The following is a 19168-nucleotide window of genomic DNA, read 5'->3' as shown; positions in this document are numbered from 1 at the left end:
ATTCATCTCCCAAAGTCTTTTTTCCTCCTGATCTGCGGTGATTTTGAGATCAATCTTTATGTTAAAATCACTTCCATCTGTAAAACCATTCAGCTTTTCACACCTATTTTACTTTAGTCTGCGTACTGTCAATGCAAAATTTAATTGAATAGTTTATTATATATATTTAAGACATAAAGAAAACAAAAATATTGCGTACGAAGGGTTTGGTGTTGTTTTTTGTTTTTGTTTTCCAAAAAAGCATTTCTCAAGGTAAACTTTAATGAAGAGCAAGATACTCTTACGTTTTTCTAACAGCTGAACTGCCTGATCTCCAGCTAACAGAGTAGTGTTTTAACAACGCTACCTTTCTAAGGATGATTCTTTGTATATAAGGCTATCTACTTTTAAGGTCCTTGCAATTATCCCTTATGTTTGACGGGTAACAGTGATGATGTCCTGCTTTACAGACAGATGCTCTGCTTTCAAAAGGAAGTCATCTGTATTCGCTCTGGGAAAGATGAGGTACGGCTTCTGTTAGATATCGAGGAGGGGCATATTTATGGTCATGTATGAAGTGTCACAGTCCAACCTGCAGTGTGAATGCAATTGCTAAGCGTCCACATGCTTGGAAAACATATAAGAAAATGCTTCCTATATCAAAAGAAACTAAACAGTACTACCAACAGCATAAACAGTATGCACCTTTTCGTAATGCTATTTATTCTGGCCTATCGTTACCCTGGAACATTAAATATATTAAAAAGAGCACATTTTAACTCGCTAATTCTACAGTAACAGCATGATTATAAAATATTTATAAAACAGATACTTGAAAATGATACTTAATTGGGAAAAACTGTCCACGGACAGGAGCAAACGACATTTTTGTAAATAGCATCTATTCATAAATATTTTGATAATCAAAATCCAAACAAGCAATTAATAGATTCTTGCCAGAGTAGGATAAGACTACCAGATCAAGTTCCCTAGTAAATTCTCCAATATTTCACAAATAAATTGCTTACAGGGACATTAACAGCATACTGCAGCCCTTGAGGAAGTCTATCTTGCGTATCCATGTCATCATCATTTTTTACCGTCTCCTCATGGACCATGAGTTCATCATGTGAAATCATCTCTTGCTGTCGAAGTTCACTTTCCTGTAACACTTCGTCTGGTGCAAGAATTTCCTGGTGCGCCATAGTCCGATCTTGAAGCACCGCCTCTTGCCGTTCTCCCGACACTCCGGACTGGTCAGATACTGCACCCATCCCTACCATAGCCCTGGATGACTGCATCTGGTCTATGCCACCACATTTAAGAAATAATCCTCCCAGCTTGTCTTCAATGTTCATTCTTAAGTGCAATAACCTACAAAGAAAGTTTTAATAGTAAACATCTACAATTGGTGCTCTTGCTTAAAGTTTTAACTTAAGAACATATTATAAGAACTCAGTCAGCATTCAACACGCACGCACACGCTCCGCTCCTAAAATTGATATCCAAACAGAAATGAAAAACTGGACACCTTAGTTCAACACCAAACATTCTCCTTTCACACACATGCATGTGGGCACAAATGAACACTTTTGAACAAAAGGTTTATATTTCCTTGTTCTTTAAGAGCTCTTTAACCACCACTACCCCAAACAGTACTAGAGAAGCTGAGACATCTTAACACGAAGAGGAAAAGGCAACTTTCTGTCACAACATGCATGCCACAGAAGGACTACAGAGAAGCAGAGTTTGTTTATGAAAAGGACATTCATTTCCACACCCGCTAAGCTGGTTCATTAGTCAGGAAACATCTACTCCAGTCAAGAGTAGCAATATCATTACAGTGATTCACAATATGCAGAGACACAGAACTCCAACAAGTGTCATGACTTTACCAACCGCTTTTTACTACAGGGCATCAGGCTTTTGTGGCTGGAAGCAGCAGCACAGAGCAGGCCCAACAGAAGCACACAGCAGATATCTGGGGGGCACCCAGCCCAGCACTGCCACTGGGTGAGGGAAGGGGGTTGGCCTGCTCTGCTCTGCGCAGCCTCACCTCAGCACTGGCTTCTGTCCCCTAATTGCTCCATTCCCATCCTAACTTGAAGTGCGAGGTTATGCTTCCATCCATACAGCTCCAGCTAACAACTTGTAGTCAAAGCAATCAAGTCTGCCTGGAGCTGCCCAAGCCATCACCCTGCAAAGCCACATACCCATACCCACTGCCAGCTAACAGCCTGCCATTTTGCTAAACCACTGCATCAAACAAGCACACATCACATATTTCAATTACTTTTTTTGGTGTGGTCACTTTTCAAAGCTCCCAGTGCATCTTAAACCTTTGCAAAGATGTGTCTATACCAGACTACAGCAAGATCACAATAAATAGCAATCTTTCTTCATTCAGGTGAGATCCTGCAGTGGGTAGGAATGCATGCCACATGCAGAACCAAAATAGTTTTGTTTCAAAACCTATTATTTCCCAACCTTCTGAAAGTAAAATTCACTCACTCAGTTTCTTTAAAACAAAAAACAAAAAAATCCAGTTTAACACCTTCTAGTAGCAACTCACGTCATCCAACACAGAAGTGGAATAGCATTTGTCTCTATTCCCTATGACAAGAGGTTCTAAATTTCTACCTATCATGAAGACACAATCAGGATGGTCCGACAAGCTTACTCCCAGTTAATCTACTTTATTGCCTTTACAACTTTATATATAATCCATGAAGTATTTGGGGGAGGTAACTGGGAAATCATATCAATAGTTTCTCAGTTATAATACAACTAAAAACCTGGCACAGCACAAAAAGCTGTTTTGTTGTGGCTTTATTTCCCCAAGAATGTAGGTCTCACAGAGAGATCCTGCAACAGTAGACCTTAGTGATCCTAAAAGTAGAGGGTGAATTTGTCATCTTAGCAGTGTGGAGGATCCCGTGTTAAGAAATGGGGCAAGGAACTGAAGTTCTGAACAACCTGTCCCCCATGGAATCATTGATTGATAAAGGACTGAACAAAGGAATTAAGGTTTCTTAGGTAGAGAACGTTAAAAATACAGCATGGAAAGCAGACTCCAAGGAAAGCAAGCAGATACATTTAATCATTTCAGCCTTCAACCCAAGTTTATTCACATCCAGATATGTCTTACATAGATCACCATTCGCTATGCCTTTTCTTCCATTCCACAGTAAGACAACAGCACAAGCTCAATGCAGATTCTGTAGAGGAATGATATGGGCAGGTACTGGAATACAAGAACTCAGAGGATTCCACCCTACCACTCTGAAATTAGGTATGAATTGAGGAAATCCTGGATGAAAGCAATTTCCTGGCAGGAAGGTAGGCAGACGAATGAAAACAGAGAGACCCAAGTGTTTAATACAAAAGAGCTGCTACTTGCTCCAAGAGAGGTGGGCAGGCTCATGACATACAGAATGACAGGAGAGTCGGCAAGAGGGAACAGCTGCCCAGAAGACATCCAGCACTAGGTGGCATTTATTGGACTTATTAGTTCTCTGAATTGGCGACGATACGGAAACTTTTTTCTCACCCTGCCTAGCAGTCTTAGGAGTCATGCAAATGAAAGCGCTCTGCTGTTTTCCAGTCATGATCTTGAGTCATATCGGATGCTGCTACTGTGAGCGTACAGCTTATTAAATCAGGCTTTCAAACATCTGGCTTTTCATGGCAAAATAATGAGAAATCATACTGCTAGGCTGCATATTCTAAGTGATAAAACACTGTAAGTCATCTGAAACCAAGGTACTGCTTTAGAATGAAGAAATGCAAATAAAAATAAGCTATTAATCCAAATGAGAAGTATCTCAATTGCAGCCACCTCAGTAAAACAAGAGTAATTTGTCAGCCGGCATCTTTTGGCTCATACAAAAACAATCCTTTCACTTAAGAAGAAGAGGAGAAGAGATGCATGCTTGGAAGAATGACAGCGTGATAAAGAAAATGTAAGTTAAAAGCATTCAAACAAGCTCACTTTACTAAGCCTGTAAAGATTAAATAAATATTTTAAGTGCAAGATGCATCTGTGAGATAAAGATCAACTTATTTTGAGATTATCGTGACTGAAGTTAAAATAACACAAACCAAACACGAACATACACAAGTATTTTTCTTGGCATAAAGCACCGTTATCCTTATTGCGGAGATATTTTCCATGGAATTCCAGAACTTCAGCAAGCTCCACCAAACAACCGTATGATTTTGGCATATTCTTTGACTATATAGAAGGGGAAAAAAAGCCATCATGAAAAGTAGAGCTTCTCCAAACCTTTGCTTTGTGCAAAGCATTTCACAACAGACATCTACAGGCACACATTTGGGGAAAAAAAAGAGGGGAAGAGACTGTGTGGAAGAGGGTTCATCAGATATCTCAGCCCCTTCTCCTGTCACACAATGCTCAGCAGCTGCTTGCAGAGCATCTCCAGCCAGGGAATCACACTGTTTCACTTCAGACACCGCTGCTGAGCCAAGCCCCACGGCACTTCTCAACAGCTGCTCGCTTCAGTTCCCCAACAGCAGTCCTTCCACAGATCACTGTGCAGTGAGTTGGAGAGCTGAGTGGGAAACACAATATTCCCCATGAAACAAACAGCTGCCTGTGGCTCTGGGCAGCCTGGTCTGGTGGTTGGTGACCTTGTGCATAGCGGGGGGTTGAAACTAGATGATCATTGTGGTCCTTTTCAATTCAGGCCACTCTATGATTCTATGATTCTAACAAAATTATCATAAGAGAAAAGCACGAGGGGCTTTCAAACTCAGAATTGAAAATAAAAAATAGGGGCACATTAATATCTAGAAACGTCTACTACAGATAGTGGCTGCTATGCATTAAAGCCGAAGACACCCGGGAGGGAAAGGACAAAACTCAACAGCCAGCAGAGCACAACATGCAATGCAGCACTTTCTATCCACCCTGACCGAACTGGTAGTAAGCAGTTATCCTGTCTTCTCCCTCCTTTGCTTAAGCAAGCAGTAAAGCATTATTTAAAGATCAGCAAGCACCCAGAGATACTAACTGGGTTCACTTAAAGGTCTGTTATTTTATCTATATCCCACAGCCCTTGGAAGAACGACTTTAAGCAACAAACTGTAGAAAGGCCGTCAGTGCAGAAGGTAAAGAAACTTCAGCAAAACAGCAATACGTGGGAATGCCCGAGCATGTTATTGTCTCTAAGGGCTCATCTCTATGGCCACACTACAATGACTCATGCTAAACCCTGAGCTTAAATGAATATCAGGTACACAAATCCACAGAATTCAAGTGAACCCATTCAGACCGTGAAACAAACATGTTGTGGGTTTTCACATCAGAAAAGATACTTATTGCGTTATTAAAATATTGATGCAGCCTAATAGAAAAGGAAACGCAGCTGGTTTCCACAATGTCAAAAGTTCCATTTTGAACATACAGCCAAAGCCTGGAAAGTGAAAAATAATACCTTCATTAATGGTTCTAAATAAAGAACATCAAATGATGCTATCGCTTCTCTCTGCTCAGAAAATAAGACTAAGCTAAAAGAAAGACTTTGAAATTAACATCCATGCATTGATAAGAATGAATTAAAATGTGTCGACTGGCGGAACAGAAAGAAAGCAATCAAACATGACGAGTTGTGAAAAGGTTCACAGATCTGAAAATTAACCCATTCTAAACCAGACCATACAATACAGTCACTCTTAGGACTTGTTGCACGGTTGTTGCTGCATGTTGCTGCATGGTGCTGACTGCATGCCAGCAGCACAGGGCCTGATCCTACACAGACTTCTACTCATACTGAGCTGTGAATAGTCCTATTACAACCAACAGGATTACTCCCACAAAATCTACTTATTGTGCATAAAATTATCCATGCATGAAAATCCTTGCCACCTTGCTTACCCTAAATTCCGCACTAGATCATCACCAGCAAAACCACAGTCTAATAGCAAACACACCTATAAGAAAGCTCTCAATATTGCAACCGTGGCTTTGTTAACATTCTAAAACCCACGGGGATGTTACCAGTATAGCAAACTCATTAACATCCTGTAAAACGTTACATATAACAAGCATGCCTGAAGCTGATTTTTTTATAACAATGTTTCAGATAATGAATATATATGCACATATGTATATATTTATTTACTTTTAACAGCAGTTATGTGGCACAGCTGAGTCAATCTACCTGTCACTGAAAGAGGCACTTCTCCCTCCTCCTAACTCTGACATTCTGGCCCCATCTTTTGCACCAACCCTGTGCTCATACAAACAGACATTTATAAAGTTCACAAACTGTTGTGGCTTCTGTTTTGTTTTTTTTTTTCATGTATTAATTTTTCTCCAGGTTAACTTGCTGATTTGATTTACCACAAGGACCATGTCAGAAGCAGTTCAAAACACAGTGTGGGAGCAGGCCCTTCTGTTTGCAGCATCCACACGCTAACAGGCTCAGCCCATCTCATATAATTTCACCTTGAAAACAAATAGAAAAGGCAAATATGTTGCTTTTTAATGTTATTAATTATATAGATATTTATTTATTATATATTCCTTAAGTTCCTTGGAGAAATTCCTGGGTTTCATCGCTGCTCTGCTCCCTGCAAGCATCTGCAAGGCATCTCTTTGTGCTCCCCCCTCCTTGTCACTGGCACTATGCTAGTGTTATTTTACAGAAGATAACCTGCTGTTGCTATCAGTTACCCTACTAGCTTAAATGGCAAAGGCCTCCACGAATGTACTATAGTATTTCTGGTGTTTCCAGACTGATGTTTAAAAATCCTTAAAACCCTATACACAAAAAACCCTGGGAGAATACAAGAAGTTGCATCCATACATACAAAAGTCTGGGACAAGTGCCTGGGTCATTATAATTTGCCTGTCTCACCTATCAGAATTGTATATAAGTACAATATATACAGTTTACAGCACCACTGGCCCATTTTTACAATGGCTGAAATGAGTGTAAATGAGTCAGGAAAAGAAAGTCACGACCACTTGAGCAGTTCAACACTATATTGCAAAACAAAGACCTATTCTTGATCCTTCCAGAGATCAACTGCAAGAGCTCAGTGGACACCCAGACCAAACACAAGTTCTAGTCTTACTCCCAGGCATCAATTCTCCACCCATAAGACAACAATACAGTATCCATATCATCTCCCTGGGGACCAGTGAAAATACTTGTCAGAATAAGCAATGTTCAATATAGGCCACAAGGGTGAACTAATCACTTCACAGTGTTCTTGCTCCTGCAGCCAACTCAATTCCTGAAGGAAGAAGGTGGCATTCACAACATGAGGGATGCCCACATCAGTTACTTAGCAAGTGAGGCAGAGGAGTGCTTCTACCTGCCTTGGGACCTACTCCCAGATCAGCATGAAAAACCAGCATGTTTCTAACTGATACACTTGGGTGGAGAATCATGAGAGGAATGGGGGAGCACAGACAGAGCTGGCATCAAGAAAAGGCAAGCACAGCAGGATGACCAAAGAGAAACAGTGGCTATAACCATGATGCTGGAACAGAGCTGTGAGGGACTGATGGATTTGGCTCCTTTTCTCAGCTCTGCCGTTGCTCCTGGGCACATCTGTGATCTCAGCAAATCATCTTCCCTTTCCCTGTATTTCCACTTCCTTATCTCTACAACAGAGAGATGACCTATGGAGGGATAAGGCATGAAGAGAGCAGTAGGAGCTATTAATGAGGGGCTCACCAACCTCTCTTTCAACAAAATATATTCATTCTGCCTTCAGAGCAAGATTAAGCTGAGCACAGTAAGAGAATGCATTATGCAACGAGAAGAAAGCAAACGACTGAGCAGCTGCTCGTTCCGTGAGCACCACGTATCCTGCTACGCATTCAGAAATGAGGGGGTCTCCGTGGGAGAAAACATTGAGTTCATATCTCATTAAAGACCAGAATATAAAAGAGTTGAGCAATAAATTAGGCTACAGCAATGCAAATACATTTACTATGGTAAATGTACAGAGGCAGAGGTAAAACTCCATGCTGTAATTTCAATGTTAACTTGCTTGACTTATACCTAAAAACGATCTTCCAAGTGCATACTTGGAATAACTTTACTTAGCTTCTCATTGTTTTCTAGAAGCCCATCCATAGGTGCTCAAGAAAAATAATAATTCCAGAAAAATTCAGGTCAATTACTTATGAAGTCCACACAAACTAAATAGCGTTGGATAATATGCAAATGAAATTACAATCAACAAGATTTCGATCCCAAAACCTTAACGGCAAAACCCACAGCTGACTCAGAGACTCAGGAAGGCACCCCTCATTTACATACAGGGCAGCTCAGACAGCTGGGTTGACTGCTCCACTCCTCTAACACTGTGAGTCCAACCTGCCTACAGAACAAATAAAGGGCTTTGGGGGAGCTGTGCCGCAAGAGCAATACACCCGGCAACCAGAAAATACTAAGCTGAATGTAAAACACAGAAAATAAGCTATTTCAAGCACAAATAAGCTTATCCACCTCACTTTCACTAATGGAAACAAACACAAGGCACATCCAGCTGAGCTGGTGGGAAAACTAAGCCTATGTAATAATAATCTCCTGGGGAAACAACACAGAATCACAAGGGACAGTTGCTAATCATAATGCAGATATTTCTGTAAGGTGCTCAGACTCTTCAGAGATGACAGCTCTATCAGAGTATGAAAACAGCAAGTGACAGCACCTTGGGTATCATTGGAAGCAGTCTTGCGTTGTAAATGAATGGCTTGGGATGGAAGGGACTTGAAAGATCATCTGGTTCCAGTGCTGGCAGCCCTTTCATTCCTTTACAGGGCAATGAAAAAGAAGCAGCATAGGATCCTGGGATTCTATAGTTAGGGAGGTCACTGACCAATAGTGAACAAAATCAATCTGTAATTATTCTTCAAAGCATTCAACAGGGTGCCACGGACCAATCTTCATCCCAGGAACCAGTGACTGTGGCTTCACTAACCACTGCTACAAGAGTGTAAGGAGAGCATCGAGCACCTCCATCAAGGAGAAGAGGTAGTGCACACACAGACACATTTGTACTGAAAGACAATTAGGAAATCAGCCAGAGGGGGAAGCAGCAGAAATAGATTCTAAATCAAGGATGGCAAGCAATAGGCTGCTTTCTTAAAAGCCAGTCTCAGAGCACAAGTGACAGACACGTAAAGTTGCCAAGGCAGCAAAGAAGTTTTTGAAGAGAACAATTCTGTACAGTCGGGACTTTTTTTTTTTCCCCCACATTGTTGCAACAAATCTATCAGCTCCTCACTGATAACCAACAGTTGTGGTCAGCCTGAATCAGCTAAGAACTATTCCTATCCTGCTTACATAAAATACCAGAATTGTAAGTCAGCCTCATTTTAATCTGCCTGATCCTCACTCCAAAGGGGAAACAAAAAACAACCAGAACGTCAAATCAGGTAACTGCTAACCACAGAGTCCTTTGCAGCACATCCCCCAGGCCATCCCACCCAGCACACCTCCCAGTAACTGCCCCACTATACTCCGGGAGCCACACAAAGAGGGAGCCCCGCTGACTTCCATCGCATGCCCTGAGGTGATTAGTCCTCATTACAGCCTGACTGTTCTCAAACAATTTTAAAACACTTAAGCTCATTTTCAGATCAAGGCAAGCCAAAACATGAGATGTCTAGAAGTCATTTAATAAGAGCAATAACAACGGAGATATTCTAGCCCGTTAACCAACATTGAAAATGATCCAAAACCTGAAAGTTAAGATTGTACCCTCCTGAAGGAAAGGACCGTATAAATTGGATCCTAGCTGAGTGACTTTGGTACCCTGCAGCTAATTCTCGCTAATTAAGCGCTAGAATACAGTAAGACACAAATTCAGATTGATCAAAAGATATGATTTGTGTTTATAATAACTCCTATAATTATTAGGAACAAAAATCATGATGGTTCTCAATGCCATTAACTCACAGGGCAGCAATTAAGAGCTACCACCCCAAGCAGGTCTGGAATTTCTGAGAACCACTAGTCGAGCAACTCCATGGTGTAGCCAAGCCTTAGTAAAAACACATCCAATGCAATCCATAAGTCAAAGCAAGCAGGAAAAGGCAAACTGTAGGGTGAGAAAAATCTCAGATAGGATTTTGTTAAAGGAAAAATCCAGCATGCCCTCACCCACGTTCCCACAATGCACAGACATGTCCCAGAAGCAACAGGGTCAGAAGAAGCCCTGCAAGCACTGGAGCAATACTGGCACATAACTAAGGATGGGAAGAGTTGCCCAGTTGTATAGCAAATCTGAGGCACACAATTACAGTAGATCCCATGCTATTCAGATATGCAGCCACACTGGCATTATCACCACAACTGTGGAAAGCTCCACGCTGTCCTGTGACCCTTAAGGAATGCAAGCCGGGGACAACACAAACTGCAGGGTCATGCAAAGGACTGGGAGATTGGCTTTTATGTTAATTGGTCCTTTTATACTGCTGCTCCTTGAGAAGTGACAGTGAAGTCGCACTTACAGCTTCCATATATTTGACCCAATAAGGTGCACATACCTCTGAGTGAGGGTTCCTACCAGACTCCAGGAAAGCCTGAACACATCTGGCTTGCTTGATCTCCTTTGAAGCATCAGATTAAGAAAACAAGCCATTGTTTTTGCCTACAAATTGCTGCCCTGTCTACATATTCAAGCAACATATAAGGACAACTGGGTGATGACCCTCTGCATGCTCCTTTCCTATAAACTCTGTATTATTCCCTCCCCCCTCAATCCCTTAATTTCGTGTCAAGCACAAATAATCTGTGATTGTAAAAACACCTATTTGAAATATAACAGATTTATTTTCTATGAGTCATTTTAGAAGATATTACTGGCAAACTTCATAACATCTACAAGGAAAAAGCAAAATCAAAGCCAAGTAGCTTTCCTTTACTTCCTTATCCCCCTAAAACAATCCAAGCTTTCCAGATGCCCAGAAGACAACCCATAACTCACACATCTCTATGCTGACCCCACAAAAATTCACCAGTGTGTAACTGTCACATTCACCAGTGACAGAGGATGCTCCAAAGAACCGCAGCCTGATACAGTTTCCTTAAGGGATGAAGGCAGTCTTCCCTTAGATGAATTATTCATTTTTGGTTTATACTGTTAAAGCGGTATTCACACAGAACACCTTTTCAGTAGGTCTGACCCAGAGCAGAGGCCAAAACACTAAGCTGAAAACCAATATTCCAGACTCTTCTGGAAGATCCACAAGTGAACACGTTGTAAAACAACTCCATCACACCGTGGTGCTACCATGTCCAAGACCCACTTGGACACCTACCTGTGCAACCTGGTCTAGGGAGCTTGTTTTGGCAGGGGGTCAGACCAGCTGATCTCCAGAGGTCCCTTCCAACCCATACAATTCTGTGGTGCACTGCTGATGGATTGGCTCTATCCACAGTTGGCCAACCGTGGTCATCACAAAGCATTGCCTCGCTGTAAGAAATGTGAGATGGCTTGAGCAGAAGAAGGAGTTGCTTGAGTTTACCAATCTTTCATGAAGAACTCCTTTGTTAAAAGGAACTCCGGGCACAAAATGAGAAGATCTTAAAGAATTATTTACAGTTACTATTGTATCTATAAACGCTCAGTGCTATAAATGTCCCAGCTTAAAAGCCTGACATCCACCTCACACAGATTTCATCTGACTTTGACATGTAACACTGACCCATGCCAGAAATCACACTGTGTGTGTGCTCATAAACAGGAGAGAATGACATTTCAGGAGGTCAGCAGCAGAGATGATCATTTGCTTTGGAGTACATTTACTTGAAAAACGTTGAAATCATCCACTGCATCTGGAAACAGCGACTGCTAGAACACTTACAGGCTAAAATGTCATCTGTGTACATCAAGTCCGGTGAAAAGTACTCATCTCTTGGCTATAACGTTCCTTTTGCTCCTTTTGCAAAACTGAAGAACGCGTGCAAAGGAACGCGATGGATTCACTTGCTGAAAGCAGGACGCAAGAGTTTCCACTACCAAGTGAAGCCTGCAGGGTGCTGGCCAACACGGGAACTGCTTCCATGCTCTGCCCCTTCCCAGCAAGCTACGGACTGCAGCTACATCCCATGCAGCCCATGTGCTGCTCGTGTTTGGCAAAACACACTCCAGTTTAAGGCAAACACTCCTCACACACTAAAGCTTCAGGCCGGAGATCATCACAAATGCATGCAAGTATTTTATACATTCACACACATATGCACACATACTTCTTAGGAGCACATCACCACCTTCTTGATTCCAATTTAATCCCAACAAAATAAAAAGAGGCATATTTTCAGGAAAGTCGTGTAGAAGTTCAGATTCAGGTGGTATCAGATACACTCGTCTCCCTTTTCTCTCTTAAATGCTGTCAGTGAACATAGGACTACAGTAGTTGCCCTGTGTCGGTATTTGTCATTCCACCTCTTGCACAAGGTAGCATGACCTGGCCTTGATGTTGCTGGCATTGTAAATGATCCTAATTATGCCATTTACACTCATTTTGGAGTTTGTATGTGGTAAAAGTTAATACAGACTTGATGGCAAATAATTCCAACAACACCGAGATACTAAAGTTTCTATGAATGAGTATCTTTTTCCCCTTACGGACGTAGCTGTCATTCGAAGTCTCCTGCTCTACAGCTGTTTATCAACCTCACATCCGAGCTCATTTACACAGACATCACACCGGCTTTCCTCATCAGCACTACTAAACGCTCTGCCAATAACCTATTTTGTCTCACAGGTATTTCACGGGCACCTTGTGGGCTTTTTCCCCACATCCAGACAGTTTACATTCGCTAGGCTGCTCATAAACAACACCCTACTGCAGTTTGAAACTTCTTCCTACACGGATTTCATTTTATCTTCAGACTGTTTAATTCGGCACATATAAAAATGTCATCCTAGTCATAAGGAGAGAATCAGACAGCACTGCCTTTGAGTTTCCTGCATCAACAGTGACGAGACACAGCGACTGCAATACTAACACGTCTGTGGAGCACAACAGTTGCAGAATAAGGCCAGTGCAGGGACTCTGTTCAAGAGCTGTGCCTCGCTGTTTCCCAAACTGCAATGAAATCATGAAGTGATATAAATCAGTGATATATTAACTCAATTACATTATTAGTAAAAACCGACACTTTGAATACATTAACATGTGGATTTTACCAGATATTTTATCCAAAATGCTGAATTTCTGAATGATCCGTGAAAAATCTCTCCACGCATTTAAGGGCTGACATTTTAATTAGAAACAATATTGGAAGACTCACGTACATTGCTGTATTTAAATTCATATGATAACTTACAAGTTAAATAGGTTTAACCTATGACATCTGCGTAGCTCGTGGCATTATTGCTGATGTATAAAATATACTATGTGAGACGATGAAAAGATTGTGTGTTTAAAATATATAGTGTGCTAATGAACTCAACAGATGGGAGCTTAATTGCACCGAAAGATAACCGAAATAAATTAACTGAGAATTTGCCTGACTGAAAATAAATCTCCAAGTGTGAATGGGTTTTGTTTCATCAGAGGAAGGATTGCTCTCGGTATCTACCTCCTTCTGACACATCCCAGTAACAGCCGTGTCTCAGCTCCTAATAACTAAGTTAAATGTATAAACTTCAACGCCAGTTCAAGAGTTTCTGCTTAGATGTCAATATACAGAAGAGGGAAAGACACAAGCGTATCACTACACTGATGCTTCACATCGCCTTGTAACCTGTCTGCTTTTAGCAGACACCCACGGTTACTTATGTCAGTGGGGCTTCACGTGTCTTTAGGCAGATCAGACTGTAAGCTAAAGGTTTGAATCTATTTCACCATAAGTGATGTTGGTTCGAAAGGCAGCTATCATTAAGATCATTAAGATGCCATGCTGAGGGAGAACAAGTGCTTTCCTATGACCTTAGATTCACTTAGGAATCTCTAAAACAAGAATACTTCCAGCAGCAACTACTTTTCAGTCCTCGCCCCATTCATTCAGTAGGAAAGATTTTTGAGTTTAGAGCACAAAATCAAACACCCTGACCTCAAGGTTACGGTCCCCAAAACACCACCACGTCTATTCATCAAATACATACATGTAATTCCTTCTTATCTCATTTTTGTTACTCCACATTGGAAGAAAACATATTTTATATTAGAGCCTCAGTTAAATCAAACTTAATTCCAAACTAAGCAAAACAATTAAAGACTTTTTAGCTCGATGAAGGGCCATCCCATACAGCTGCTCACCCAGCCTGGTCCCCACTGGCAACACTTGCAGTGGCACAGCAGCACAGCCACGCAGAAGCATCACTAAACACATCACTAACTTCCAGCAGCTGATACAGCCCCATTCTGCTGTACTACAACACAACAAACCTTCCGTCCTCATCAGTAAATATATTTGACCTAGATCAATAAGCTACCTACTAATACCCTGAACTTGACTGTTCCCAAACTGACATCATCAAACCTGTAGTGCAAAGACCCAGCTAGAAGTGAGCGAGGCTCTTTCAGATGTTGCATTATCGTATTTCACTGAAGGTATAAATTCTGAACACTCACATAACTCAGCTGTAACACTACGGCTACACAGACGTTTACAACTGCAAGCACAAATTCCCACCCTCTGAGGTTTTATCGCGCCAACTCTACATCATATGCACGCTCCACAGAGCCTACAATCGTAATATCAATGAACGTATAACTGAACAGAGCATGAAAACCACCTTTTATGAAAATACATAATACCACAAAAGGCTCCTTCCAATGAACAATTCAGTCTGAAATGTAACTTGGAACGTTTGGAGCAATTTTTTCTCTCAGACAGTATTTTTTAAATCGTTCTGGTCTTCAAGTAGCGACTTACCTACTTATGATTTGATTTCATGATCCATTAAGTTAGGGATCTTTTCATCAATAGGGTTCGTTTTCAGTATGGCAGGAACTGAAGACGTGAAGGACAATAACTAAGGTGCAGATGACACATCCATCTGTTAAGTCAGGCCTTAGCCCCAGGAGCAAAGACAGAACAAGTAGATGAGAGCTAAGTACAAGAGGCCAGCCTCGTCTCTTTCAGCTTTACTCAGCTCTATGAGCTCACTAAGCACACAAATACTTGAGGAGCTTGCAGGCATGAAGAAACGACGACAAAGAGAATATTTCTGGAAAGTGAGCACACACGCTGGATGTTCAACACAAGAACTGTTCTCAAGGCAGTGGTGCAAGAGAAGAATTAATTTACTACAACTTTCCCCGGTCACTGCAACAAGAGCAAGGCTGCTTCTGTGATGGGCCTGACTGAACCCCATGCACTGAGAACCAGCGGTGCCCACAGACACCAGCTGCAGTGCTGGGGGCTGCCCTGCACCGCCACCATTCCGCAGCTGACAGCTGTCACCAGGAGCGTGCTGAGGCTGGATGCTGGAGAACTAGCACTGCCTGGAGGTATGTCATGTTTCCTCCTGGCAGGACAGATTTGGAGCCTAGTTCTGGCCGTTAATGTATCTAGTCTGGTTTTGAGAACAGCGCTAAGAATGCCTGCAGAAGGTTATGTAGGTTAGCACTCTTTTTCTACCTTTTCTCCTCCCAAACGGACGCGGAGTGAAAGCTGTATCACTTACAAGGAGCGAAACCTGATCTGGGCACTTCAAGATGTTGAAGCAGGGCAGGCCCAGGTAGATGCTGCTAGCCAGCACGCACAGCCTGCCTGTCATCTGCGGGCAACTACAGCAAACAAAGCCACCGAGATCCCATTTGGGAGAAGCCCGCTGTGCTCTGCAATCTGCCGGTACGAGGTCGCGGTGCCGCCGGAGGGAAATGAAAGCTGTCTCCCACCTCCAGCTCCGGGAGCCGGGTTGTCACATGTGCACACGCACAGGGAGGTCACGCTCCAGGTAGGCTTCCAATGCAAAACCACAGCTGCCATCGCCGGGCTCCGCGTATTTATCCGATCCTTGCGCAAAAACACCTCTTAGCAGCACCCAGCACTTTATGAAAACGGGGTGATCGCAGCGATGATTTAAGCCTGCAACGCGAACGCCTTCCCTTTTTACGAGCGGACGAAGGAAGGCTTCGCCGCGCTCGCCCCCGAGGAGGGCTCCGGGCACGGGGCAGTGAAGGCCGCGCGTGGGGGCCGGCGCTCGCCCGGAGCAGCCTCACAACCCGGCGGGCTTCACCGCCCGCACGGCGAACAATGGGCCCAGGGAGAACCGGGGAACGCAGCCCGCCCGCCCGCGGCCCTTTGTCCGCCTGTCAGCGGCCGCACGGCGCTCCCGGCGCGACGCGTCGCCTCCGACCCCTCCCGGGCGGCCCCGGCGCGGCCGTGCGCTCCCGCAGGCCCGGGCCCGGCGGCAGAGCGGGCCGGCAGCGCTCCCGCCGCCTCCTTCCTCGGAACGGCCTCTCCGGCGCCAAGCGCGGCCTACGCGGAGCGCCGCGCCGAGAACGAGCCGCGAGGCGCCGCTCCCCTCTCCTTCCCCCTCCCCGGTGCACCCCCGGCACGGCGGGCGGGCGGGCCCCGTCGGAGCCGCGCGGCTCCCGCTGCCTCTCGCCGGCACTTACCGGCCGCGGAGCTGCGAGCAGAAGGCGGGCCGGGACGCGGCGGCGGCGCGGGGCGGCTCAGAGCGGCCGTGCCGCGGCCCCGGGCATGGCGGGGCGCGGGGGAGGGGAAGGCGGCGGCGGCGGCGGCGGCGGGGAGGGGGAGGGGAGGCCGAGAGGAAGTTGGCGGCGGCGGCTTCTTCCTGCTCCGGCGGCGCCGGCCCTCAGCCTCCTGCTGGCGGTGACAGCGACAGCGCGGCCAGAGCGCCGCCGCGCCGCGGTGCACCATGGGAAGGCGCCCGGAGGACCGGCGGGGCGAGGAGCGGAGCCGCGCCGAGCGGAGCGGCCCGCAGGGTTACGCGCGGGTCAGCGGGCGGGAGCGCGTCCCCGAGCCGGGCGCGGTCAGCGAGGGCGGGATGCGCAAACGCTCGTTCGCTTCGCTTCCAGCCTTGGTTGCCTTCCCGCTCAAGGTGCGTGGCCGTGAGGTCCCGTCGGTGCCGGCGGAGACGGTACGGCGTTGCTGCAGGGAACCGCGCTGCGTTTCCCCTCTCCCCTTGGACGCGGCCGGCGCTGCACGGGTAGGGGCAGCGGCCTGACGTCCCAGCCCCCCGTGATGGCCGCGTCCTCCCCAGCCCGGACGATGTGCGGAACGATCAGGGGCCGCTTCTCCCTCACGTGCGGCCGTTCCTCGGAGCAGCTCCGCACCCGCAGCGCCGGCACCGGCACCACCCTCGGCCGCGACAGCGAACGGCTTCGCCATGGCTGTAGTTGGCACCTCCAGCGCCGTGCTCAGTGTTGGGCCCCTCGCTGCAAGAAAGCGGGGCCACGGCTCAGGGCAGTACAGCTGGGAAGGATCTGGAGAACGCATCCTATGGGAGCATATGGATTGTCCAGCCAGAAATCCAAACTCATCAGACTGTGATCACGGTGTGACTCCAAACAACACGGGGAACTGCTGGAGGCCGAATCTCCTCAGGTTCCTCGGAACAGCTCTGCACCCAAAGCGTCCGCACCTCCGCAGCTTTGTGTCGGGGTTCCTCATCAAGCCTTCAGCTTCATTTTCTTCTAGGGCTTACAAACACTCCCATGTTTATCTCAATAAAGTCTTTAGCCCAACGCCACGCTTAAACACGTGCTTAACTAAATGGCTTGATGTCACTTGCTTATTATTAAGCATGTGCTTAAGTGCTTCGCTGGATCGAAGCCCAAATCCACGTAAGCTGTATTGGGAGAACTTCACCAGCTTCACAAGGCTCAGCTTTGTGACTCACTCCATCAGCAGCAGCCCAAAGCGTTTTGCCAGAGGCTCAGTTGTTCCCAGGTCGTCCTACAGGATCGCCCTGTCCTCACCACGAGGCTTACGCCCTTTGCTGGGTCCTGTTAGGATGAGGACGCATCTGCCTGGTGAGTGAGCAATGCTAAATTGCTTCACGTAGGGCTTCTGGTTCCTTTTGACGATGTGCCTTAATAAGATTCTGCAGCCCTGTGCAGGTCATAGATGGTGCCACTTAGTTATGGTGTAATAAACTGCATTAAGAAAGAGTTGACGACATGAAGACCCAGTTTGAAGATCTGCCCTGACTTTATGCAATAAGTGTGTTTTGTAATAATTGCACGCACTCTGCACGAACAGAGGAAGAAGTTAATAAAACGTGGCTACTGTTCATGCAGTCATTTAGTTCTACATAAATACAAGAAGTGTCATTAACCTGCCTGCTGAATATACACAACCACACACAGAGTCTTAAGGGGTGGAAGGGACCCTCAGAGATCACCTACTCCAACCCTCTACTAAAGAATCATTGGGTTGGAAGGGATCTAAAGGACCATCAAGCTCCAACCCTATATCTAATACTAGACTAGGCTGCCCAGGGCCCCATCCCACCTGGCTTTGAGCACCCTCAGGGATGGGGCATCCACATCCTCTCTGGGCAGCCTGTTCCATCACATCACCACTCATAGTAAAGAGCTTCCCCCAGACCATTCAACCTAAATCTTCCGTCCCTCAACTTAAAGCCATTTCCCTGTGTCCTGCTGTTATCTACCCTTGTAAAGAGTTGACTCCTCTCCTGTTTGCAGGTTCCCTTTAGGTACTGGAAGGCTAAAACAGGAAAGCTGCAATCAGGTCACCCTGCAGCCTTCTCCAGGCTGAACAAGCCCAGCTCCCTCAGCCTGTCTGTGCAGAGCTCCAGCCCTCTGATCATCTTCATGGCCCTGCTCTGGACCCTCTCCAACAGCTCCGTGTCTTTCTTGTATTAGGGACTCCAGACCTGGATGCAGTACTCCAGATGGGGCCTCACAAGGGTAGAGAGGGACAGTCACCTCCCTCTCCCTGTTGGCCACCCCTCTTCTGATAGAGGCCAGGAGACCATTTGCATTCCAAGCTCCAAAAGCACACTGCTGGCTCATGATAAGGTTTTCAATCCACCAGGACCTCAGGTCCTTCTCTGCAGGGCTACTTTCGAGTACTGCTCCTCCCAGTCTGTATATATATGCCTGGGATTCCTCCAGGCTTTTTCAACCTTTTAAATTTCTAAAATTAGAACCCGCTTTTCAATAATGTTGTTTAGCAATTACTGGTATAATATGAAGAGGAGTATTGTATTTAAAGGAAAGAATTAAGACTCGGCATGTTTGGTTTCCGTA

At 45.2% G+C, this 19168-nt stretch overlaps 1 protein-coding gene across 3 annotated transcripts in view; it reads right to left on the bottom strand.

The window, feature by feature from the left end:
• ZNF148 (zinc finger protein 148) overlaps window positions 1-18198 on the bottom strand; it is a 32325-nt gene extending 14127 nt beyond the window's left edge. For 2 of the 3 annotated variants that reach the window (XM_072341945.1, XM_072341947.1), the window contains exons 1-2: window positions 16547-18198; window positions 1008-1353 (exon numbers count right to left, since the gene is read on the bottom strand). In XM_072341945.1, coding sequence (XP_072198046.1) covers window positions 1008-1337 — 330 coding nt within the window. In that variant the 5' untranslated portion in view covers window positions 1338-1353; window positions 16547-18198. Of the gene's footprint in view, window positions 1-1007; window positions 1354-11287; window positions 11443-16546 lie in introns of all 3 variants that reach the window. The other variant, XM_072341946.1, reaches the window with a different exon arrangement.
• Between the last annotated feature and the right edge of the window lie 970 nt (window positions 18199-19168).

Source organism: Excalfactoria chinensis, chromosome 7 (assembly GCF_039878825.1).
Source record: "Excalfactoria chinensis isolate bCotChi1 chromosome 7, bCotChi1.hap2, whole genome shotgun sequence".
NCBI classification, from domain to species: domain Eukaryota; kingdom Metazoa; phylum Chordata; class Aves; order Galliformes; family Phasianidae; genus Excalfactoria; species Excalfactoria chinensis.
Note: the sequence above shows the minus strand (reverse complement) of the source record. Positions and strands in the feature narration are given on the sequence as shown.